Source organism: Terrapene carolina, unplaced genomic scaffold (assembly GCF_002925995.2).
Source record: "Terrapene carolina triunguis isolate 2854851 unplaced genomic scaffold, T_m_triunguis-2.0 Scaffold96, whole genome shotgun sequence".
NCBI classification, from domain to species: Eukaryota; Metazoa; Chordata; order Testudines; family Emydidae; genus Terrapene; species Terrapene triunguis.
The window spans coordinates 12,227,480-12,243,924 of NW_020664447.1; the positions used below are offsets into that span (position 1 = coordinate 12,227,480).

General features: G+C 36.4%; 1 protein-coding gene across 1 annotated transcript in view; it reads left to right on the forward strand.

The window, feature by feature from the left end:
• Positions 1-16,445, forward strand: part of DCDC1 (doublecortin domain containing 1) — a 392,627-nt gene that overhangs the window by 66,331 nt on the left and 309,851 nt on the right. Inside the window, exon 7 of the mRNA XM_029911543.1 lies at positions 7,897-8,063. Coding sequence (XP_029767403.1) covers positions 7,897-8,063 — 167 coding nt within the window. The remainder of the gene's footprint in view (positions 1-7,896; positions 8,064-16,445) is intronic.

Genomic DNA, 16,445 nt, shown 5'->3' on the forward strand with positions numbered 1-16,445 from the left:
GTTGATTGTACTCAAGATCTGAGCAAAACCGAGCAAATGTCAATAGTTTTACGATGTCTGAAAATTGATGAAAATGCAGAAGTGAAAATTTGTGAACACTTTCTAGAATTTATACCAGTGAATGAAACTTCTGGGAAAGCCCTCACAGAAGTAATTCTACAGAGATTGGAACACTATGGAATACCTTTAGAAAATATGCGCGGCCCAGGGTACGATAACGGCTCAAACATGCGAGGACGACATGCAGGTGTACAGCAAAGAATATTGAATTTAAACAATCAAGCTTTTTTCATTCCTTGCCATGCGCATTCGCTCAATCTGGTTGTCAGTGATGCCGCCAAATCATCTAAAGATGCCGTTTCATATTTTACCACAGTGCAAGCAATTTACAACTTTTTTAGTGCTTCCACACACCGTTGGGCAGTCTTGAAGAAGCATCTTGAACAAAAACTCACACTTAAACCTCTGAGTCAAACTAGATGGGAAAGCAGGCTAGAAGCTATTAGACCATTCCGATATTCATCAGGAGAGATTTACGATGCACTATTCGAAATAAGCCAGGACTTGTCATATGATCCTTCATTTCGACATGAAGCTGAAACATTGGCTCAGAAAATGATGCAGTTTCAATTTTCATGTTGCACGGTTATTTGGCACAATATTCTAAATCAAATTAATTTGACCAGCAAAGTTATGCAGAACATAACCATAGACATATCCGAGGCAAAGATGATTTTGAATAAAACGCTGGAATATTTAAAAAAATACCGTTCAGATGAAGGATTTGAAGAAACTGTCAAAGAAGCAACAACAATAGCAGAGGATCTTGATTTTGAACCAATGTTTGCACCTCAAAAATTCATTCGTCCTCGGAAAAAAAAAGGACAGTTTTGTTATGAGGCTCCTGATGATCCTATTCTTGATCCAAACGAAAAGTTTAAAGTTGAATGTTTCTATTGTATTTTGGATGTAGCTATAACTTCCATTGAAGAAAGATTTTGTCAGTTGCATGGTCATTGTGAAACTTTCGAATTTTTATACTATATTGGAAATATTAAAAATCAATTTTCCAAAGAAGACCTCATGAAGCAGTGCCAAGACCTATATTTAGCGCTCAGTACTGATCACGCTGCTGACACTGATGCAGTAGAATTGTATGATGAATTAATAGCTTTATCTGAGCTAATAAGTCCTAAAACTTCTCCTCTAAAAGTATTAGAATTTATAGCAAGAAATGATTTTTTCACTCCAAACACTGCTATAGCATTACGCAGTCTTTTAACATTACCAGTATCAGTGGCTTCTGGTGAGCGCAGTTTCTCAAAACTGAAATTACTAAAAAATTATTTGAGGTCCACCATGTCTCAAAATCGTATGTCAGGACTGGCATTAATTTCAGTTGAAAGTACTATTGCAAAAAATTTAGATTTCACTGACTTATTAAAATACTACGCAAGTATAAAAACCAGAAAAATTCAGTTCATATAAATCCTTTTAATTTATGAGAAACTGGAAGACACTAACGTTTTTCATTACAGTATATAGTTGAACTCAAATTGTTTGTAATTGTGTTTTTGTTAAAATTAAACGACTACACAAGTATAAAAACCAGAAAAATTCAGTTCATATAAATTCTTTTAATTTATGAGAAACTGGAAGACACTAACGTTTTTCATTACAATGTATAGTTGAACTCAAATTGTTTGTAATTGTGTTTTTGTTAAAATTAAATGTTAAAATTACACTAGTAGGAAATTGTCTTATTTCACTAACTACAAATTCTCTGTTTTCATTTTTTTTTAAATTTTAAACAGTCAAAACAAAACTGCAAAGTGCAAACGTGTAAAAGCCAAAAAAAAGCGCGGGGGGGGGGGCAGCCAAAATTTTTTTGCTTGAGGCAGCAAAAAACCTAGAGCCGGCCCTGGGGATCAGGGCTGTGGCAGGGGATTGGGGCATGGGAGGGGTCAGGGGTGCAGGCTCCGGGCGGTACTTACTCCAAGCAGCTCCCGGAAGCATATCTCCCCTCCGGCTCCAAGGCGCAGCCAGGCAGCTCTGCGCTCTGCTTTGTCCGCAGATGCCACCCCTGCAGCTCCCACTGGCGAGGTACTGCGGCCAGTGGGAGGTGTGGGTGCGGCGCCTGCAGACAGGGTGGCACCCAGAGCTGCCTGGCCGCGCCCCCGCGTACTATGTACGAGCCGGAGGGGGGGTCTAACCGGAGGGGGATCATGCCGGCTGCTTCCAGGGAGCCACGTGGAGCAGGGCAAGCCCTCAACCCCGCTCCCCGGCTGGAGCGCCAGAGCAGAGCAAACCCCCGACCCCGCTCCCCGGCAGGAGCTGAGGGCCAGATGAAATGGTCTGATGGGCCAGATGTGACCTACAGGCCTAGTTTGCCCACCCCTGCTCTGGAATATTTTCTTTTATTTCAGTAGAGAAATAAATAAAGTTATAACTTTTAAAACATGGAAAAATACAAGCTTGTATAAGGCTGAAAATTGGAGAGAAAATAGTTAAAAAGTCGATCTTGGCCCGTTCGTAGTGTTGTTATAGCCATGTTCGTCCCAGGATTTTAGAGAGACAAGGTGGATGAGGTAATATCTTTTACTGCATCAACTTCTGTTGGTGAAAGAGACAAGCTTTCGAGGTACACAGACCTGAAGAAGAGCTTTGTGTAGCTCAAAAGCTTGTCTCTTTTGCCAACAGAATCTTGGCAAGGAGTATCTGGTCAGAACAGATGTTTATGAAAATGAGTAATACAATTAGTACAGTATTTACTGTGTTTTTTATTTTGATATGAAATTATTGGGCCAGATCCTCAACTTGAGTAAATTGCTGTAGCTCCCTTGAAGTTAATAGAGCTTTGATAGTTTACGTGCTGATGATCTAGCCCATTTTGTTTTATTCTGCCCCTAATTTTCCAATTCTATTGCACTACAGATTTTACATTCAGGGCCGGCTCCAGGCACCAGCATTCCAAGCAGGTGCTTGGGGCGGCAATCTGCAAGGGGCGGCAGTCCGTGTGTTTTTGCCGCCCCAAACAGCGCACCGAATTGCCGCCGCGGATGGCGGGGGCAATCCGTGTGCCGTTAGGGCGGCACGCACGCGGGGGCGGCAGCTTCTATGTTCAGCTGCCCGCGGCGGCAATTTGGCAGCTTCTGTCTTCCGGCTGAAGACAGAAGCTGCCGCTGCGGAAACGCGCATGCCGCTCTACCGGCACACGGACTGCCCCCGCCCTCCAAGGCGGCAATTCGGCGCGCTGCTTGGGGTGGCAAAAACAGTAGAGCCAGCCCTGTTTACATTGATGATACAATATTTCATTGTAGTAGTTGTTCAGGGGGAAGCTGACATTCTTGACACATCGGAAAAGGACAGTGGAGGCTTTTTGTTTTCAGGAAGATGTAGAAGGTGTTTTCGGAATTTGGTATCCAAGAGGCAGGTATTACTTTGGTACTAGGGGCTTCCTCATTCCAGCAATTCTTGATAGCTACCAGCTACCTTACTACTGTCCCCTCAGCATCTACTACTACCTTCAATAGTGATGCATAAGCACATTAGTGCTATATTTCTGTTAAAGTTATCAGCAGTGAAATAGTTAATAATATTTTTAATGTTGTAATTAGCCTTCAGCATTAACTTCTAGTTGCAGTACATGAGGCATTTCACACACTCCTCTTACAGTTGTCTGTTTTCAGACTCAGAAAAACAACATGGCATCAGTTTACATTCAGTTCAGATTTGGAATTTTTTTCTTTGTAACCACAGGGCTGAAAGCATTGGGTGAAATTCTGGTTCTTTGAAGTCAATTTCAGAATTTCAGTGGGCCCAAGATTTAATCCTTAATGTTGTTTATAAACGAAAGCTTAGATTTTACAACAAATCTGTGATAAATTCCACAGCAACAGGAAAACACTTGTTTTATAAACTAAAAATTTCAATCTGCAGATATTTTATTACTTTTCAAAAATGCAATTTACTGTAAACATGCTGGTATTTCAAGTACTCTTTTGGGCCATGTAGTAGCACCTCCTCCCTGTGGTCTATTATGCCACACTGCAGCTGTGGCTGTACCTCTGTTTCCTTCTTATTTCCAACAATAGTCAACAACACTCCTACTTTCTCTCAGGGAGGCCCTGTAAAGTGTCAGTCTCTAATGCAAACAACATAAAATAATTTTCCACTCCTCCTGGGCTACCCTTCTGCCCCATTCACTCATAGAGTGCTCACCCTCCAAACTTTCTCCCTGCAGACTTGGCTCCTGCTAGAGCTGCTGATCCTCAGGGCTTCTTCCCTGGTGTCCTTCCCCTAGTCTTATTCCCAGTCTATCTCCAAGCCATTTTTTGGGGGGGGGGGCTTGGCCTTTTCCTGGAGTATCACATGAGCCACCTCCTCTCATGCTGCCCTTTCCCTTCCGGACCAATCACATGAGACAGCCTCCCTTCTGTAGCTTCCCTCCCCAACTGAGTTCTCCCAGCCCTTTATGGAAATCACCCAACTCTTCCCCTATTGAGTCTGATAACTGAATTGAGCCACCTGGGTCCCAGCGAATCAGGATTAGCTGGTGCGGTGACGGATCTGTCATAGGCGAGGATAAGCCAACTACTCTTTAACGGCCGGCTAGCCAGCCAGCCTGTCACAGGCTGTATCTCTTTTTATCAAACAGGGTCATATGACCCTGTTTTTTCAGAAATTCTGGGAAATTCTTGATTCCTTGGGAACAGCTAATTTTTTATTTTTAGTTTTATTGAATTTTCACATTGCCTTTACATATTTATTTAAATTATTTGTATTACCTCCGAGGTGTCTGGCAGCTAAATGTCAAGGAAATATACCCTACATTTTATACCATATACAGAATAATTTAAAATGTTTTAAATACATTAATCCATAAGGTCTGGATTCAGGAAAGCACATAATGTACTTGTTTCACTTTAAGCATGTGCTTAGGCACTGTCCTAAGTAAGAATGCTGTTCTGCATTTGGACCCAAATATGTTGCTTTTATTAGTTACCCTTTGATGAAATGCCTGACATAAAATCTTATTATTATTATTTTATTTATTATTATTGCTTGTGGTGCCACTCAGAATGTGCTAAGAACTATACAAACACAAAATAAGACAAGCCCTGCCTCAAAGCGCTTACATTCTAAAAACACAATAAAGACAAAACAGAGAGAGAGAGATGGAGTACAGGGGAAATGGGAACAACAAACAATGTGGTGAAGTAGTGAATGACCACATCCTGATAAAGCAAATATGTTTATATATAAAATCATCATCTCCTTTTTTGAACGTCAAGGGTGAGGAGGGCCAACTTCTGTCAGTATCTCGGCTTAGGTAAGTATCTGCCAGCCACCATAAGTCTAGTATGTGTGTGTATATTTATTACAGTATTATCCTTTAAGATGATCACTAGTTTTAAATGCAAGGATTGTGGACATAGGCCCACTGCATCAAGTTCAACTCTCTTGGGTGAAATCTTGCCCCGTTTAGGTGAAAGTGAATATTGCTATTGATTCCAATAGAGTCAGGATGCTCTTTTTAATGCCTTTATGGTCCTGCAGATTTTTTTCCCGTCTCTACTTTGCCTCATTTATCTTATAATATTGCCTCCCATTCTCTTGTCTTTGTCATTGATGCCAGTTTACACACACACAATGATATGTGTATTATTTTTTAAATTAATAACTTTACATTTAAATATTACATTTTCTAAATTACTCGACAAGCCTGATGTTATAGGGCCTGATTAAGCAAGGTGCTTAAGTATGTGCTTAACTTTAAGCCCATGAGTAGTTCCACTGATTTAAATGAAACTACTCATGCATTTTAATTTATGCGTGTGCTAATCTACCTTGCTGAATGGGGGCCATAGTTTCTTGTAGACATGATAGAAGAATTGGAATTTCAGGAGAGGTTTCATTAAGGAGATTGTAGTGGCTTTGCAGACCAGCTCGGGGCATTATGTGCATAGAATGAGGCACAGAAGTAGTAGGTCCAGAGATATTTGTTGAAGAAGCAGTCAAACAGTATTTTGAGGCTTGCAGTGTTGGAGAATTGAGAATTGCACGAATAGAGGATGCCTAAGATTAGTGACAGGATGTTAAGACAATACTGTGAAACTGTTTTAAGTCATATGACTTTGTCTCGGCCATGTGGCTTGTTTGGCAGTCTAAGAGTATCATAAAAATATATGTTTTCTTTTAAATAAATAAATGGAGATATCCTATCTCCTAGAACTGGAAGGGACCTTGGAAGGTCAGCAAGTCCAGCCCCCTGCCTTCACTAGCAGGACCAAGTACTGTTTTTGCCCTAGATCCCTAAGTGGTCACCTCAAGGATTGAACTCACAACCCTGGGTTTAACAGGCCAATGCTCAAACCACTGAGCTATCCCTCAGTAATATCCTCTGTAAAACAAACAAACAAACAACAATTCTATGGCTTTCTGTTTTTGCCCACACGATGTGCTGAGTACACTTAAAAATACATTTATTTTAGCAAAAGTAAATATCTAATCTACCGTATGCTCATCTAATTATTATCCTCTACATCTAATGTTAAATTAAGTCTGTGTGTTGTGTCCCCTACATTTACTTTAAAGTGACCAACTACATGGGAACTGTCTTCTGATAGTTTCTTTACTAAAGGCTCAGTTCAGCCAAAAATTATCACCAAAGAGGTTCTGCATGGTTTTGCAGTTGAGTTGAACAGCTGTTGAGTCTAATTGTGAGTCAATTTCCAGAATGTCATACTAGCCTCCTGGTCTGCATAATATATATGAAGTATCCAGTGATATGCACTCATTGTCTTTGTTGACTATGCATGCAGCCCTTCCTTAGTATTCATCTGCCTGTGAGGTTACTACAGATGTATAAATATGTTACATATATATGCCCAATATGTAGTCTTGAAATGACCACAGACTGACTAGAGCTAAAACTAAGTGTTTCCTTTTATTTGCATGTGTTCACAAGTGTGCTTTATATTTGTATTTATTTATTTGTCAATTTTCTTCCTAAACCTAGAAAGAGCAGAAATGTCTTTTATATTTTATATCCCTAAATAGTCAAATACCATGTTATTTTACTATATATATAAGAAAGGTCTCTGTCATTTACACAATTCAGTAAAATCCAAAATATCTGTCAAATGCACACGTCTAAATAAAGCCTGCAGCCAAAATGTGCTTGCCTTGTTTGTCACATATATTGGCATAAGGTCCCTGAAAATAGAATGCATTAAACCTTTTAGAATGGTTTTGCATTCCAAAAATAGCAAGAAAAATCTTGTAGCGCCTATTGCCATGAATCCATTTATATATATCTTTTCATTTGATTTCCCCCCTCATTTTTTAAACAGCCACACTGAGCAGTTTTTTGTTTTTGTTTAAAGTTGGTTGCTTAAGCAGTGGCAATGAAAAGGTTATTGTAAAATTGCTTATGAGAGTGTTGATTATATTTTATGAATAACCTGAAGTATAATATGTTAGGTATATATAAGCTCCTCAACAGGAAACTATATACAGAAACAACATGGATCTTGCAATTTTATCAGGACAATGCAAGTAGATTTCAGCAAGGTTGGTTCCAACTCATCTGTGATAAATGAGAAGATAAGGCAATCAGTGCACACCATGACACTCTGTACAGCTAGTTAGGCACACTTCAGAACTATTCAGGTGTGCTCACAAAGCTTGTGAGTCTTACATGGGGGGTGTCTCAATATAAATACATCCTTCATGGTGGCCACTAGTAATGCAGGAGTTGCTTTTCCAAGACTTAACCCAGGTCAGATATAAATAATAGATGTTAAGAGTTAGTTCTGATGTTGGGGCTGCATTTCAGGCTGTGTATTTTCAGTTGGGTCAAAAGAATGTATTTTCCCTTTTTTTCTTGTATAGTTCCTCTGCTTGACAAATGCCTGCAAAATTCCATCACACCTTTGCGTGGACCTGTTTGGGTCTCTAAGGGAGAAGGTTTCAGCCCCTCAGGAGCAAAGATGTATATCCATGGAGTTCTTTTGGCCTTACACCAACGATTAAAGTCTGCAAAAAACTATTGCAAACAGGTGAGTTTCTCCCACTCTTTAAAAGTGTGCTTCTTTTTTTTTTCATCATTTTAAAATGTACTAGTTGTGTAAAGGCAATGATTGGCACTGTGTCATAAAGAAGTGTGACAAGTATTGCATGAGCTCCAGTACCCGTTAGGGAAATGCTTCTCCTATAATCTCAAAGCCAACAATAATGGAGCTAATTGTATCTGTCTTTCGGTGTGGGATGTCATATGTCTCATCTTTTCTTGCTGCACACTGTGCATAGCTGAGACATTCCTTATGTGGAAATCCTATAAAGGCAGTCGTTTTGCATAGGAAAATTAATAGCTTGTTCTGCACATTGAATATTAAAAATGGTCTCATATTTCTTCACACAGGGCTAATCAAAATAAAGGCCATAGTTGAAATATTTTTGAGTAAAAAATAGCTAAACATAACTGGAGTTACATTCTCAAAAATAAAATGAACTTGCTATCTTTAGGATAGTCAATAGGCTTTTATTGACAATTCATGCACAATTAAATAAATATATCAGAAATACATTTTTATTTGCATAAATTACAGAGATTAGATTATAGAATGTATTAATTGATTTGTTATTTGAGTTTCAGACTATGAGACCTAGTTAGTGCATGTTTGCTTTATCTGCATATTTATATAATTGTGTAGTGATATGCAGATATATTTATGACTTTTTAGTCTGAAGGTATTGTATTTTAATTAATTTGAATAAAAATGGAATTTCTAGGCTTGTTAAGAATAACTAGGTCTGACATCTTTTGATTTATAAATATGAAAGTAATCAAATTTTTTAAGTTAGTTGAATGATTTATGAAAATAGCAGGTATGCAGATTTGCCAGGAAAAGTAATAGTTTTACATTAAACAGCCATCTAGGAAACCCAGATTCAAAAGTGATACGAGGCCCCAGAGTTAAGAATGAATGCATCAGCCAGATTATGCTATCAGTCTGTGTGGGAAGGGGGAGGGGAGGTGGAAATGGGGTGTCAGTCTCACTGTTTATACAGCACCTCCTGCTGTCAGATCCATAAAGAGAAATGAGCATTGACTTTGGAAGAGACTGTTCCTATCTTGAGCTAATGGTGGTCAACAACAAGAAATCAAGAAAATAGAAACAGGCAGAAAGGCTAAAATCAGCTTGTTTCAAAAGATGCATGATTCATTTTAGCAGCGTAGTAAAAAAAAATACAGTGATCATGTTTAAATTTTCTATTGAATACTGGCTCTCATGAATGGTACAGAAATGCAAAATATTATAGTACAGTATGTGTCCTAACTGATAAGAAAATAATTACTGAATCTTTTTAGAAAATATACATAAAAATCTATCAAGTATGACTCATTAAAATATTTAACAGATACATTAACTTGTAAAATAAATTAACCCCTCACAAATGGGCAACATTTTTGGGGGGAACTGAATTACAAAGTGGTCTATAATAAAAACGATGTGAAAGGCTTTTGTCAGTTGCTTTTTGTGCTCCTATAAAGAAAATATAATGAATTTCCAGTAATTTAACTTAGATTAACCATTTCTTTGGTGTTGCCCAAAAGTATGAGTTTGGAAAGAGTTTAATAGCAGAAAAAGAACACTTTTATTAAAGTTTGAAACCACCTTTGAAGACAAATTCACCTGGATTCAGAAAGAACAACGTGTGTTCATATTATCAGATGCCTGGGAGATATTTTTTTTGTTTTTAAGATTCATGTAATATAAGGTTACAGTTAGGAGTATAAATATGCCAGTTGTTAGTTCACAAAAATTCTGTAATAGCAGAAGATTATTTTTATAGGCATTTTAAAATAGTGTTTTAAGCATTAAAAGTAAAACAAGAAAGTTAAGTATTTTGAAAATATTACAATAATGTTAAGAAACATTGAGTTAATGTAACACTTCAAAAGTAAATCGTTTGTGGTATCTGGTATTATAACAGCATAGACAAAAATAAAAAAGAGAGCAGAAATGCATTTTTATGTTTTTCCTTTTAATTTTACCAATCATTTTCAAGGTGGAATGTTATTAGCATTGAACATAATTGAAATCATATGCAGAGTACTGTGAGTATTAGAGAATACAGCATATTATTTTGAAATATCAGTTTGTTTGTGGCTGCGTTTATATATGTTGTCCATAATTTATAAATAAGTTAAACATTAAAAAATATGTAGATTATAATATAAATAAGCAAGGTTAAAATACATAGTAATATAAACCTAGGAAATTGAGTCACGTATCCCCTGAATTTTACCTGCTGTACTCCACCCTACCTCATTGTCGAGGAATGACATTTGAAAACTATCAACTCTTCTAAAAACAGGATGCAGGGGGCACAGCCCTCACTCATTCATCCTGTTGTGTCTAGGCAGACTAGCAGTATAACTCTATGATGTGAAACATGTTCAGTTTTCAAATCACTGTATATCTAGACATTGCTTGACAATCTTAACTGAATTTTCTACTTATCTGTTATTTTGAGATTTGTATTATATTTGTGTTTTACACTATCTTTTATTTAAATAAATAAAGAACAAATGAAGAAAAAATATGGAGAAACCCCTTTGATCTGGTAATACTCTGCTGGGACAACATGCTTTGTTGAAATAATGAGATTAAATAGCTCCTGGAAGTATTACTAGCTCAAAAGCAATATAATTCTGAGCTACTTTCACTAAAATTTAAGTAGTTTTTAATTTTAATTTCAAAGTGTATTGTTATACACCTACTGAATTAAAAATAGTACACATTGGTTGACCGAAAAGGCTGCACAGTGGACTGCCTATTATCAGCTTGTTGCCTCCTGCCCTATAGTATGGCATTAGATGTCTCAGTCCATAGGTCAAAAGGAGGAACTCTTATCATTCTGCTGTACCCACTGTTTCACCTTTAGAGGAGAGTTGATAGACTTTGAATGCCATTCCTTAAGAATGAGGTAGGGTAGAGTAAAGCAGTTAAAACAGAGGGGATATTCGACTCCATTTCCTAGCTTTATTAGTTATGTATCTTAACCTTGCTTATTTACTATAATGTAATCAGGTAAAACTAAGAGGATACTTGTGGCTGGAGAAGGGTTCAAACGTCTCTTTGAACTCAAGAGAAAAGAAAATAACACATCGGTACATCACAATAGCTTGTCATTTATGTTTTTCCTTTGTGTAGAGTCCCGAGTATTGTAATTGTATTAAGTTGTAATGTCCTGTGGACGCCAGTAAAATCTTGAAATTTTATCAACCTCAGAGGACATGACTGCAAAATATACAATTTTCTGGATAAAAAATAAATACAAAAACTATCCAGCACTACAGACAGAATTATTTTGTAATTAATTTTCACATGATGGAGTTGTAACTATAATATGTGACTTTAAAAATGCTCTCCCAGGTTGTCAAAAATCCTGAGATACTTAAATAGACCTAGCATTTAACATTTGTGTATTATATATGTAATATATATTTGTGTGTCTTTATGTGTGTGTCTGTATATGTTTTCAAATATCATGCATGGCTACTGTAGCTTGTATTTAAAACATATATGTTCTTAAAACAGAGACATCTCCAAAATGAAATTGCTCAGAGCTATGCAAGAGCTTAAATTCATTAGTAACAGTAGGAATAATATAAACATGTTAGTATGAAATGTAGATAACACTTTCAACCATGGGGGCTGTACCATCTCATTAGCATTCTTGATATGTAGTTGTACTGTTGGTGGGGGTGTTGAAGCAGGAATGCCATTGTGCTGGGTTCCAGTGTTTGGGGACAAACACTGCTGTGGAGGGAACGTGTGAAAAGGCCATAGTACTGTCAGTGAATGAGGAAGGCTGTGCTTTCTGTATGCTTCAAGCAGGGAAGCTGTCATTCACAGGCCTAGCACAGCTAAACAGAGGCCAAAACAGAAGACTGAAATACCTTTTAAAATGATATTAATGATTTTTAAACATTTTCTTCATTGACAATCACACAATAAATCATCTATTGCTCTGTCAGTAAACAAACACAAAATATATTATGACAGAGAAACTGAAAAATAAGCTGAAGTGATGCCAAAATATGAGATTCCTGACACTCCATTTGAAAATCACTAGTTGACCTAAAAAGCCCCAAAAGTATTGATGAGCATGTTTTATAACTTTACTCTGTGAGATTCTAGAAAAATACTGCTATAATACTTTATTCAGAAACTCACCTACAGTGCTGTAGATTTCTATCCTATGCTTAAAAAAATGTTAACAAAACTGTGCTGAAGTGGTTTTTTTATGTAGGTGTGGGGAAGCGGGGGGGAGGGGGTATTTATGCTGTGTATTCCTAAACTCATTCTCTCAGAAATTACAGTGATAGAAATTAGTTATGTAAACCAATGCAAATTATGTTGTATTTAAAGTAATGACTTCTTGTATGCAAAATACTGAAGAAAAAACAAGAGAGACTAAAAGAATAGAACGATCTTACCACCCACCGTTTTAAATATGATAATATTGACAAATGCTGCTGTGGTTAAGAGTCTGTGAACCTTTCTACAATACATCACTGCTGGTATATAAATTATTAGTCCATTAGTAATTTTTTATATTTTATCTAATCAGTTTTACAATTTTTGATTCTGAGCTGCGCTAACAGCCCCCATAATTCTTGTGGTTTCAACCACTTTGTTGTATAGAGCTTTAAAATAGTACTAAATTTAAACAAAAATATTGCAACTATAAGAAGAGAACTAACACTACATTTTAATTTTTTTAAAAAAACATTTAATTTGAAACTACTTACTTAGATATTGGAGCCTGAAATTGCCTATTGTGCATGCATTCTAGGTACCTTTTATAACCCTCCTTGATTATATTCAGTAATAGACATACATAGTATGACTACTAGACAAGTTTTCACTGACTTCAGTGTGCCTTTGTATCCTAAGATTTCTGTTGCAGTAGCTTTAATTATTTCATAATGGGTCCACAGGACCAGGACTTTTCCATTATAAATGTCACATAAACCAGCTGTTATGGGGAAATCTTTTTCCTGGGATTTTTTGTTGGAGGAAATTGATGCATTAATATACTATTTTTGTTTACTATTTTTTGTGTAATCCACATATTTTGCATGTAATTTTATGCACACATAACCACACAATTTTGTCAAAAGTTTACACTTTAAAATATACGCTGCACTTTAATGTTATTTAAAAAAAAATAAATGCATCCTGGCCTAAGGTTGGCATTACAGTAACTCAGAAAGAATAGTAACTGTTCCACTGAAATGATTTACAGTTGATTTCCATTCAAAAGGTCACCAAATCCAGTACAATAGTAGTAGATTTTTGTGGCATTTTAAAAATAATAATCTTAACATAAATTAAAGATCAAAAACTGTATTTAAATAATGTAAAAATGATTTTCTTAAACAAAAATGTTCTGTCTTTGCTGTACACCCTTCTTGCTTAATTGTATATAGTACTGACTCATATCATTGCAGTGGTGTTAAGTATTTTTATTTCATTATGTGTATGTCATACATAAAAAAAAATAGGTCTCCCGTCCATTTGGCCTACATAGGGGCCATTCACATAACACTCCTCTGTTAAAAGTAAACTTTTTTTGTTGAACAGCAATAGTTCATACTATAGCTGTAATATTTCAGCATAGTTTCTTATTAAACGAATATAAGAATAGCATTTCAGTAATTTTGAAATTGAAAAAGAAAATTAGTATCTTGATAGTTTTGATAAGTGATTCTTCGAATGTTGAGTTGTTTATAGATTTGAGTGATGATTGAAATTTTTTCCCACAACCAAGCTGCATTCTAGTTACTAGAAGTATTTTAAGAACCTTAAACTTGTGTCTTCTTCTAAGTGTCATGCCTTGAGCAGGCCTAACATCAGTTAAATGAAGTGAAAATTGCATTCTTGTCTTGATAGAGATGAAAATGGATTTCTGGTCATGAAATAGATGTAGTTGTCACTTTTTTAAAAAGGTGTCAGCAGTTTGCTTCAGCAAGTAAGGTGCCAATTCAGTATGACAGTAAACTTGTGATCTGAGCAATCAATAAAATGCTTCAATAACTTCTGCTTCATTACACTTATAATAAGAGGCTATAGATCTGTGGCACATAAAATGTTGATAAAGAGGATATGTAGGGACTGGCTGTGACATTTTGTCTTAGAAGTACAGTAAGTGCAATGTTGCCATCTAGAGTTTGTGCATAGGTAATTATTCCAAAAGGAAAAGCCTCAAAGATAAAATAAGCATTGATATTGAAAGCTCTGTTTATTTTCCATCAGTTAGTGGTATGTGTGTGCGCATATGGTTAGGTCAGGGGAATATAAGATACTACTGCCTTTTTTCCTTTAAATAATTTATAATAAATGTGAAATATTTTTCTCAAATAGTATTTTAATAGACTTAAAACAATATACATTTAAAGTAGCTTTTACTATTACAAGCGACTTTAAAATATTTATAACACTACAATTATTTGATTTGACTCCTGTAAGGAGGAAAAACCAATGCTTTGTAATAACAATAAATTCATAATGTGATGTTTCAGATCTGGGCCAAGGATTATCTTTTAATTTACCTATTATGAAAACATAAATAGCTTATTTTGATTTTTCATAACTTGTACATTTTCAGAACATTGTCTCTGTGGAGTTATTTTGTGGAAAAATTATTTTTAATATACTTTACTAGATTTTTCTCTTTCTTAAAATGACTGTTGACTCTTAATTGATGCAACATATTATGGAAAATGAGAGACTATTTTCTATTATGTTTAGGATAATTAAAGCCAAATTTAGATCTGAAAAGGGTTTCATTCTCCATGGATATTTTAGGAAACCATATGTTTTTCATAAATGTATTTTTTAAAGCCCTGTGATCAATGTTTGTGCCCAGTGAAGGTTAAACATGGATTTAGATGATTTTATGAAGTTTAGAAGTCTAAAAAATGATTTCACTGAGTTCAGAGACAAAGCAAAAAAACACAACACCCAAGTGACTGAGATTACTGAGAATTTGGGTTGTGAGAATTTCTTTATATTGAATAGGCTAATTTCAGGCAGAGCATGTATAATAGAAGGAGGTCTAATTAAGCGATTTCCCTTATTACATGCAGTGGTGTTGTAGCTGTGTCTGGCCCAGGATATTAGAGGGACCAGGTGGGTGAGGTAATATCTTCTATTGGACCATTTTGTCACTCTTCCCTTATTACAGTCCATATACCCTGTGGAGTTCAGGAGGGGACTGTAGCAATACCATTGGATAGGTGTGGGATTTAAAACCAGCTCTTATATTGACCCTCAGAGCCCTATCATGGCTAAGAAGGCTGTAGTGGTCATGCCTGTTGCTCCTCCTGCCCTACAATAGTTCCCAACCACCATGCTGAAAGTATGTCCTAATTTTTTTTCATTGTTAATTCTTTTTTAGATGGGTAATGGTTGATAAGTGGGCTCAAGTGTCTATGTGAAAATGTGGGTAAGGAGCTAGGTGCACATAGTCCTAGTCATTTCTGAATTGCTTTTTGCCAAGAACACTAGATAATACTATTGCTTTGTTTTTTCCATCCTGGTATCCACACATGATGGCAACATTTATGCCTACTTGCCCGGACATGTAGTTCATGCTAGAGATTTAGATAAATTATTCAAAATTTGGGCTATCAATAGGGAAGGAAGGGGTTGTGACCTCTTAAATCCAGTGCAGATGGGAGATGGCAATTATTGTCTTCTGCAGATTAGAAATAAATCAGCCATTAAAAACTGATGGAGTTTTGATTGCAGGAGGGCCCAATCTCTCAGCACAAGATAGGGCCACTGTCATTTTGGTATACATCACTGGTGACTTCTTGAAAATTTTAATTCATAATTAGAATATACTGGGGTTCCTCCTCCTCAGTCAAATAAATCCAAATTGGAAGGTAGGATTATTTGGTAACAGTTATAGGAGGAAAGGATATGCCACTTCCCATTTAGTTTCCAGTCCTGCAGTTGGATTGGAGCAGGCAGACCCCTGCACCTGTTTGAAATCAGTGTGTCTCTGCACAGGTGCAGGTGCATGGATCTGATTGCAGGATCCAGGACTTTAGCTTGCAAGGCTACCTGTCTGGAGGCATTAGCTGACATATTTATGTTTAACAATTTGGGGGGTGAGGGGTTGCCGGTCTTGCTAAATCTTTCTTGTGTCATTCTCTCTCCCATATCCATGGCAATGATGTGATGAACAAATAATCAGAAATAGTTACTTCTAGATGGGTTATAGTAACTTGAAATAGAATGTACACAATACATATATCATATACCAACCTGTGAATACAGTACACAGTATTCCCACTCCAAGTATTCAGAACTTATGAGTTAAACCCCCAAAATAATGATTTCCCCCCAAACAATATA